The 9,791-nt window shown below is 33.3% G+C and overlaps 1 protein-coding gene across 1 annotated transcript; it reads left to right on the top strand.

The window, feature by feature from the left end:
• Positions 1-6,840: 6,840 nt before the first annotated feature.
• Positions 6,841-7,773, top strand: LOC125136717 (olfactory receptor 4Q2). Its single transcript, XM_047797516.1, has one exon. The coding sequence runs from the start codon at positions 6,841-6,843 to the stop codon at positions 7,771-7,773; it is 933 nt and encodes a 310-aa protein (XP_047653472.1).
• The last annotated feature ends 2,018 nt before the right edge of the window (positions 7,774-9,791 follow it).

Genomic DNA, 9,791 nt, shown 5'->3' on the forward strand with positions numbered 1-9,791 from the left:
ATGAGATATTCTCAAGAGATAACCTGCTAGACCAAAAAACAAGTCTCAATATATTTAATAAGACTGAAGTCATATTAGGCCTCTCCTTTGACCACAACAGATGAGACCAGAAATCAACTACAAGGAATAAAAAAACCCTGCAAAACCCACAAATGCATGGCATCTAAAACAACATGGGGCTAAAAAACAAACAGATTACTGAAGAAATGAAAGAGGTAATCAAGAAATACTTGGAGCCAAATGAAATGAAAACACAATGAATGAAGTTCTATCAACAAAGCAGTTCTAAAAGAAGAGTTCATAGCAATAATACCCTATCTAAGGAAGGGAGAAAAACCTCAAACAACTTAACATTACATCTAAATGAACTAGGGAAAAAGAACAAACAAAACCTCAAATTAGCAGGAGGAAGGAAATAATACATATCAGAGCAGAAATTAATGAGACTCTAAAAATATAAAATATTAATAAAACTAAGAGATGGTTCTTTGAAAATATAAAAATTGATATACTCTTAGCCAGCTTTGTAAAAAAAAAAAAAATAGATGGCCCAGATAAATCAAATCAGAACTGTAAAAAGGAGAGGTTACAACCAACATCACAGGAATACAAAGGATCACAAGATATTATTAAGAACAACTATATGCCAAGAAAATGGACAACACAGAAATTCCCTGGTGGAATATCGGTTAAGGACTTGGCATTTTTCACTACTTCAGCTTTGGTCCAATCCTTGACCCAGGAACTTTTTGCATACTATGGTTGTGTCCCCCACAAAAAAGAAAATGAACAACCTAAAAGAATTGGATAAATTCCTAGAAACATATCATCTCCCAAGATTGAGTCAGGAAGTAATAGAAAATATTAATAGACTCATTGCTAATAATTAAGTTGAATCAGTGATTAAAAAAAAACCCTCAGCAAACAAGATTCCAGGATCAGAAGTCTTTATAGATGGATTCTAGAAAAACATTTAAATAATAGTTAACACCTGTTTTCTCATATTATTCCAAAAAAAATTGAAGACCACTTTCAAACCTATTTTATAATGCCAGAATTCCCTTGATATTAATATCAAAGGTATCATACAAAAAAAGAAAATCACAAGCTAATATCATGATGAAAGTAGATGCATAAATTTTCCAATACATCTGCAAACTAAATTCAACAATACTTAAAAATGATCATACACTGTGATCTCAGAGTTTATCTCAGATATGCAGGGATGGTTCAATATCCACAGAGCAATCAACTGAATACATCACACTAAGAAATTAAAGAATGAAAAACAAATGATTATCTCAAGAGATTTAGAGATAGCCTTTTTTAAAGTAATATTCAACATCCTTTTATGAATTACAAAACAGCAAAATGGGTACAGAGGTTACATACTTAGACATAATAAGGGCTACATACAACAAGCACAGAGCTAACAACAGATGCAATGTTGCATATCTGAAAGAATTTCCTCTAAGATAAGAAAAAACACAAAGATGCTCATTTTCACCATTTTTATTTATCATAGAATCTTCAACAGATGTTGTTGGAAAACCTGGACAAGTACATGCAAAAGGATTAGAATAGACTACTTTCTCATGCCACATGTTAAATTAATTTACAAGAGATTAAACACTTAAGTTTAAGACCTGGAACCCTAAAACTCATAGAATAAAATGCAGGAAGTATGCTCTCTGATATTGGTCTTAATATTTTTTTGGATCTGCTCTTCAGGAAAGGGAAAATTATAGCAAAAATAAATAAATGGGACTACAACAAATTAAAATGCTTTGCACCACAAAGAAAACCATCAACAACAACAACAAAAAAGGCAGCCTATTAATGGGAGAATATATTTGCAAATAATGTACTTGATATGGAGTTAATATCCAAAATTTGTATACACTATGAATAGTCCAAAAGAGAAACTTAATATCAATTTTATTTTCAGTAGCATCAAAAACAAAATACTCAGGAATGAACCTAACCTAAGGAAGTCGAAGATATATACACTCAAAACTATGAAATATTGATGAAATAAATTATAGACATAAATGGAAAAACATTCTATGTTCATGGATTGGAAAACTTAAAATCGCTGAGATGCCCAAACTACCCAAAGCAATCAACAGATTCAATGCAATACCTAGAATAAGGGAATATAGCCAAGTTACTACAATAATCTAAAAAATGAAACTAAGGCAAAAGAATGCTACAGTGGTTTAAACATATCATAAGGTAAAAAAATTCTATCAAAATCGATACAGGACATTCACTCTGAAAACTAACATGCATAACAGAGAAATTAGGTGAAGAGATAAGTTTATGTTCATGTTGTCAGTGCTGTTATATGGAAATTCTCCCCAATTATATTGCTTGATTGATATATTAAAAACCTAATCAATATCCTTATAAGTACTGCCATAAACATGTGGGTGCATGTGTCTTTTTTAAGGGGAGTTTTGTCTGGATATATGCCCAAGAGTGGGATTGCTGAGTCATATGGTAGTTCTATGTATGGTTTTCTAAGGTACCTCCATATTGTTATCCATAGTGGTTGTACCAGCTTACATTCCCACCAACAGTGCAGGAGGCTTCCCTTTTCTCTACACCCCCTCCAGCATTTGTTCTTTGTGGACTTATTAATGATGGCCATTCTGACTGGTGTGAGGTGGTATCTCATGGTAGTTTTGATTTGCATTTCTCTACTAATCAGGTATGTTTTGCATTGTTTCAAGTGCTTGTTGGCTATCTGAATATCTTCCTTGGAGAAATGTCTATTCAGGTCTTTTGCCCATTTTTCCATTGGGTTGTTGGCTTTTTTTCTGTTGAGCATGTTCAGTGCAGCACTATTCACAATAGCCAAGACAGGGAATCAACCCAAATGTCCACCGATAGATGACTGAATTAGGAAGATGTGGTATATATACACAACAGAATACTACCCGGCCATAAAAAAGAACAAAATAATGCCATTTGCAGCAACATGGATGAAAGTAGAGACTCTCATCCTGAGTGAAGTAAGTCAGATGGAGAAAGACAAATACCATATGATATCACTTATATCTGGAATATAATATATGACACAAAGGAATCTTTCCACAGAAAAGAAAATCATGGACTTGGAGAATAGACTTGTGGTTGCCAAGAGGGAGTGGGAGGGACTGGAAGCTTGGAGTAAATAGATGCAGAATATTGCCTTTGGGATGGATTAGCAATGGAATCCTGCTGTGTAGCACTGGGAACTCTAGTCACCTGTGATGGAACATGTAATGTCAGAAAAAGGAATGTATACATACAAGTGTAACTAGGTCACCATGCTGTACAGTAGAAAAATATATACACATAACAAAAGATTTAAAAAAGTATCCTTATAAGTATGTTTAAGGAAATTGATAAGTTAATTCAAAAATGTGGGTTAAAATGCATTGGACCTAGAATACACAAAGCAATATTATAGAAAAAAGGGGGATATTTACACAATCAGATATCAAGATTTCATGTAAATCCTAGTGTGATTAAGATGCTGTTGTACTAATAAGAGTCGAGAAATAGAGAAGCAGACTGAAATGGAGGCCCACACATAAACAGTAGTGTTATTTATTACATAGCCTCCATTGCAATGCAATGGGAAATCAATGGTCTTTTTAATAAATCTTTTTAGGTCAATTAAATATACATATGGAAGAAAATGAAACTTGACACCCTACCTCACACCACTTAAAAAAGTTAATTTTAAAAAGATCATACCCTTAAGTGTGAAAGCCAAATATTTAAGAATCTATTTTTAAAAATGAAAAAAAAAATATTTTCATGACTTTGAAAGAAACGAAGATTTCTTAAATGATATTTATCACATATGAAAAAAAATTGATGTCATTAAAATTGAGACTTCTATTTACTAAGACACCACTATGATAGTGAAAAGAAAAGCCACTCATAGAATTAGATAAATTCAATACATATATTCAGCAAAGGATTTGCTTATACATTACACAAATAATTTGGTCAATAAGAAAATGCACATGACCCAATTAACAATTAAGCAAATAATTTGAATGGGCACTTGATGAAAAAGATTTCCAAATATCCCATAAACATATGAAAAAGGTGTTCACCACCACAACGTATCAAGAATATGCAAATTAAACCATAGATACTATAACATACTCAGCAGAATGCATAAACAAATTTTTTTAGAGATGGATAATAATTGCTGAAGAAGATGTGGAACACTTAGAATTCTCTTACAATGACAGTGAACTGTAAATTAGTACAATCACATATAAAAAATGTTTAGAAGTTTCTTGGCAAATTAAACATACATATATTCCAGGCTTGAAAAACTTAATATAAAGAAAGCAGGACAAAACGTACAATTTTTGGCAAGACACCTGCAGCCAAACTTTTCCTAATGTTTCATTATCTTTCCCATCCTCAGTCCTGGGAATACTTCTTCTCAATATAACCCAGCTGATATTATTGCAACTATCATATCTTTTTATTTTCATTTTCTTTTTCTTATCCATTGTCTTTTTTTTAACCCTCACATTCCACTATTACCCTAAAACACACATATTTTTCTGTCCCATAATTTCTGGCAAAGGTTGTGATTAAAAATTTTTAATGATTCCCTTTGTGATTTGATTGTGAACACCTGATTTCCTAAATCCCTAAATGTCAAAAATTCTTAATGATGACCATTGTAACCAGGGGGTTCAATCTAATTTATTAATCTTCTTGCTTCTACAGTGTCTAGGATGGCTCTGTCATGTTAGCATGCCAGGCTTCTGTGACTCTAAGACTTGAGAATCTACACTTTATAGATAGAAGGTATGTAATTTGACTTGAAGCCTGTAATACTTAAAGCCCTTCTTCATGCTCCTGTCACCTGTACCCCCTTGGAATGTTAGTATTTAACAGTAATTGTGGTATTTTTCAGTAGTAGGTCATATTGCATATACATCATTATATCTATTTTAAATCCAACAATGCATTTTAAAAAGTTTCAGATATATGACTATCTAAAGTTAACCATGTTTGCTTCTTGATGTTGGGAAGACTACTTTCTATATGTTTTTTGTGCTTCCAAATTTCAGCAATATGTATTCATTACTTTTTAATTATAAAAATTTTTAAACATGAAAAATTAAATTTTTGAATTATTTCTTGAAAAACAATCTATGTTTAATACTTGCTTTTAATAAATCTGAGGTTGTTTTATGTTATAGCTAGACAATAATTATTCTCTGAAAAAGTTATGTGGATTGTAATAAGGGGATTTTTACCTGAAATTTAGTAACTATAATTATATACTTATGCCAAAAAGAATTTACATTCAATTTTTAATATAAAAATTTTTTTCATACACATAAGTTCTGTGGATATACCTAACTGCACAAATTCATAGAAGGTTTATATACTGAAAGGTTTATATTTAGTTCTTATATTTGTTAACTTTTCCATATATAGATTTTTTTCATAAATTATATTTTTGTGTCTTATTTTTTTCTTTATTATTTGATCATTTTCTCAGATTAATGAATCTTTTGCAAACATTATTTTAACAAATTAATATTTAAATTTGGGGAGTTTTCTTCACATTATTCCTTGATACTTTTAATTGTTAGCATATTGCTAATATTTCTGTGTTATTGCCTTATAAGGAAGCAATATAAATTTTTATTGTTTTAATTAAACCAAGTTTTGTTTTAAAATTTTTTCAAAACTTTAATTATTTTAAAATATCTAAGCGAAGATATTCAGTTCGTATATTTAGATGGGGAATGAACTCTGAAAGGGAAAATTCACCAGTGTCTAAGCTTTGAAATTATTATGTGTTAATTCCTCACAGTACTGCTGTGTGCATGGAACAGCTGTAGATTTTGAGTCCAGAGCAGTTATCATGATCCTCCGCAGTCCTCAGTGGGCTATCGCCCATTTCATCTCAGGCAGTAGCACATTCTAGCCACTGCTCAAACACATACACATGCTTCCTGGACTGCTAATACTTTCATCTCAGAGAAATTATTTATTTTTACCCAATTTGACAGGAGTCAAAAGAAGGAGTAACCTGAAGGGATGAGTAACCATTTTATATTCTATTTAGATCTGTAACGGTGTAAGCTGTGCCCATATGTTCGCAACTATGACTTAAGGTAAGGAACGTATTATAAGCAATAATAAGCTGGACAGAGATGATTTATAACAACAGTAATAAGCTGACCAGGCATTCAGCAAACCTAGGTAAGAGGCATTACTTAGGTAATGAACTAGCAATAGGCCCAGGGTGGAATGTAATCTTTCCTCTGGCCCCTTTCACAGCACAGAGCCTCAAGAGTTATCCTTATAGAAAAGGGCACAGGATTACTATAAAGGTATAAACATCTACACAGTGTGATGTTTCCTATCCCAAATAAAACCTCTACTGGAATCTTAAATTTTACCGTCAAGATTTATTTTTTCTTAAAGATTTAAATTTTTTTAAATGCTAATATCTCAGGGAAATAACATAGGTTTTGAGGCTGAATGTATAAAGTTGGAGGGAAAATACTAACTGAGAGAGATGCATCAAGTTGAAGGTTCACTACGTGGCTTTGTTCTTCAAGAAATCTTGGTTACTTCATCACTGCCTGAAATTTGGTGATGTTGGAGAATATATATTTATGTCATCTAAGAAGAAAAATAATTTCTTCCAGATAATCAGTCAAGAAGTATCCTAGAGAAAAAATATCCCTTTTTGAATTGAGAAGATTCTTGCATTTAATGTGAAATAGCTCATCAATTTTTCATGTTACTAATGTTCCTTGTTCAATTTCTTTGATGAAGGTGGAGCCAGATCAAATGGATAAAAACCAAACAGAAGAAGTCAGAGAATTTGTCCTGGCAGGCTTCTCACATAGACCACATATTGAAAAAGGGCTATTTGTACTATTTCTTTTCTTCTATGTGTCCACTTGGGTAGGCAATGTCCTTATCATGGTTACAGTGGCCTCTGATAAGCATCTGAATTCATCACCCATGTATTTCCTTCTTGGCAACCTGTCTTTCCTGGACTTATGTTATTCAACAGTAACTACTCCTAAGCTTCTGGCTGACTTTCTTGATAATGAAAAGCTTATTCCTTATGACCAGTGCATTATGCAGCTCTTCTTCCTGCATTTTGTAGGGGCAGCTGAGATGTTCCTGCTCACAGTGATGGCCTATGATCGCTATGTTGCAATTTGTCGCCCCCTCCACTACACCACTATCATGAGTCGAGGATTATGCTGTGCCTTGGTGGCTGCCTCCTGGATGGGAGGGTTTGTGCACTCTACTGTCCAGACGATTCTCACTATCCATCTGCCCTTTTGTGGGCCAAAGCAGGTGGACAACTTCTTTTGTGATGTTCCCCCTGTCATCAAACTTGCCTGTGGAGACACATCTGTCATTGAATTGCTAATGGTATCTAATAGTGGGTTGATCTCTACCAGCTCCTTTGTAGTGCTGGTTTCTTCCTACACCACTATCCTGGTCAAGATCCGCTCCAAAGAGGGAAGGCGAAAGGCACTCTCAACCTGTGGCTCTCATCTCATGGTAGTAACACTCTTTTTTGGACCCTGTATTTTCATCTATGCTCGTCCCTTCTCCACTTTTTCTGTGGACAAGCTGGTGTCTGTACTCTACAACGTTATTACCCCCATGTTGAATCCCCTCATCTACACACTTCGGAACAAAGAGGTCAAATCAGCCATGCAAAAGCTGTGGGATAGCAGTGGACTTACGTGGAAAATTTAGAAGACATAACAAGTTGAAAAGTGTTTTGGCAAGTAGAAAATCTGGGGTTAAAATAATTACTTTTTCATGAATGGGTTAGGAGATGGTAACTTCATTGTTTGGTTTTGTTTCGTGAAGTCATAATACTCCTATTTATGACTTTTAATTTAAACTCCAAAAAACACCTTTCATATTGAAATGTTCTACCTTCTGCTTCCTTTCTTCCATAAAGCAAATCTGTTCTTCTATTAATTTTGTTCTTCCATTCTATCCATTCATTGGATCAAATTTTATTGTATGTATTTTGTTTATTAAGTTTGCTATTACATATGGGTAAAAACTAACCTTTCCAAAGTCTCACCAATTTCTTCTCCACCTTGCCACAGGTTTTATTTTCTTCTCAACTTTGACTCCAACTAGATGTCTCCAATGAATTGAGTAAGGAATTGATATGTTTCCTTTTCTTCAAGCTTTATTGAGGTATAGTTGATTTACTATGTTGTGATAATTTCTGCTGTATGACAAAGTGATTCAGTCATACATAAACACATACCCAGTGGGTGGACAATGGGGACCTGCTCTATAGCATAGGCAACTCTACCCAATATTCTGTGATAATCTATACGGGAAAAAATCTGAAAAAGAATGGATGTACGTATGTTTCTTACTCTTACAAAATATTTAAAGGGATATCAGTTAGATGAATTAGAGTGAATCCAATTTACATGACTGTACAACAACCAAACATTTGGCTTTACCACAATGTGTCACTTTACCACAATACCATCTTTGAAAGAGAAGTTGCCTAATAGGGTGGGTTCCAATACTCCTCCCTGAATGACAAGTCAAGTGAGTCTAGACAAATTAACAAATCATTTAAATTACTGGCGCCCTAATTTCCCCATCTGTAGCATGTATAAAATGATGCCTATTTCCCAGTGCTGTTGTGAGGGTTAAAAATGATGATACATGTGAATGTGTCCAGATTAGTGCCTGGCTCATAACAGAGTTTCACTATTATTTGTTCATCAAAGCTGATTTTTTTTAAATGAGAGAACGATATAGATGGTAAAAATCCAAACTTGTTGATTTGCCTTAATGAGTGAAACAACAGTGTGACCTACTGCAACAAGTTTGTGCAGAATGCTAGAAAGAGTACAAAAATAAATCACAACATTTTCACCTGTATCAATTATTGGGCACAGTTTATGTTATTCACTAATTTCATCAAAAAATCTTCATCAACATTGGTTATCCTCAAAGTTATATTAAGACTAGTTCATAGGATTGTTTCCTACTTACTGAGATTTTATAATCAAAGATAGGAAAACTAAAATAGCATTCAAGTTTAGAAACAACTAGATACAAATTAAATATGAGTCTGAAATGAAGCTTTCATTTGTATAGAGTTTTAAGTCAGTGGATTCTAGAAACAATTTCAGCAACTAATTTGTGTGACAGAGGGAGAAGCCAAGAATGTTAGGTAAATTCATTGGAGACTGAGGTTTTTGTCTTTATTATCTTCACATCCACAACACTTGCTTTTTAAAATGTCTAAAATAAAATGAACTAGAGACAATAAAAATGTGTTGAACAAATGAAGGAGGCTTTTATAGCTTCTCTGGTTGATGTGGCAATGATTGAGGAAGAGATATTTCAAAGCTGTTTTTTTTTTTCCCCCATACTTGGAAAGATAACTTGTAAATTTTTTCACTGAGACATTGGAAACACTCTGAGAGATGTTACAGAAATAAGAATTGATCAAAACTGATACAGCTCTTAAAACAGTAGTCAAAACACTTATAGTTTTATAGTTAGAATATCACTGTCAGTGAAGACAGATAGATACTTCAATATTGAGCAGATAATTAGGAAATCCAATTCCTAACAGAAACAGCTATGAATTTATGTGACTTCATCTACAGAGAATTGATTGTGGAATCATAGAGGTCTACAGTTAAGTTCTCAGTTGATACTTTAATAACAGTATACCTAACAGAGGAAGTAATCGAGGGTTAAAATTCAGCAGAAATGAGGCA

Source organism: Phacochoerus africanus, chromosome 9 (assembly GCF_016906955.1).
Source record: "Phacochoerus africanus isolate WHEZ1 chromosome 9, ROS_Pafr_v1, whole genome shotgun sequence".
NCBI classification, from domain to species: Eukaryota; Metazoa; Chordata; class Mammalia; order Artiodactyla; family Suidae; genus Phacochoerus; species Phacochoerus africanus.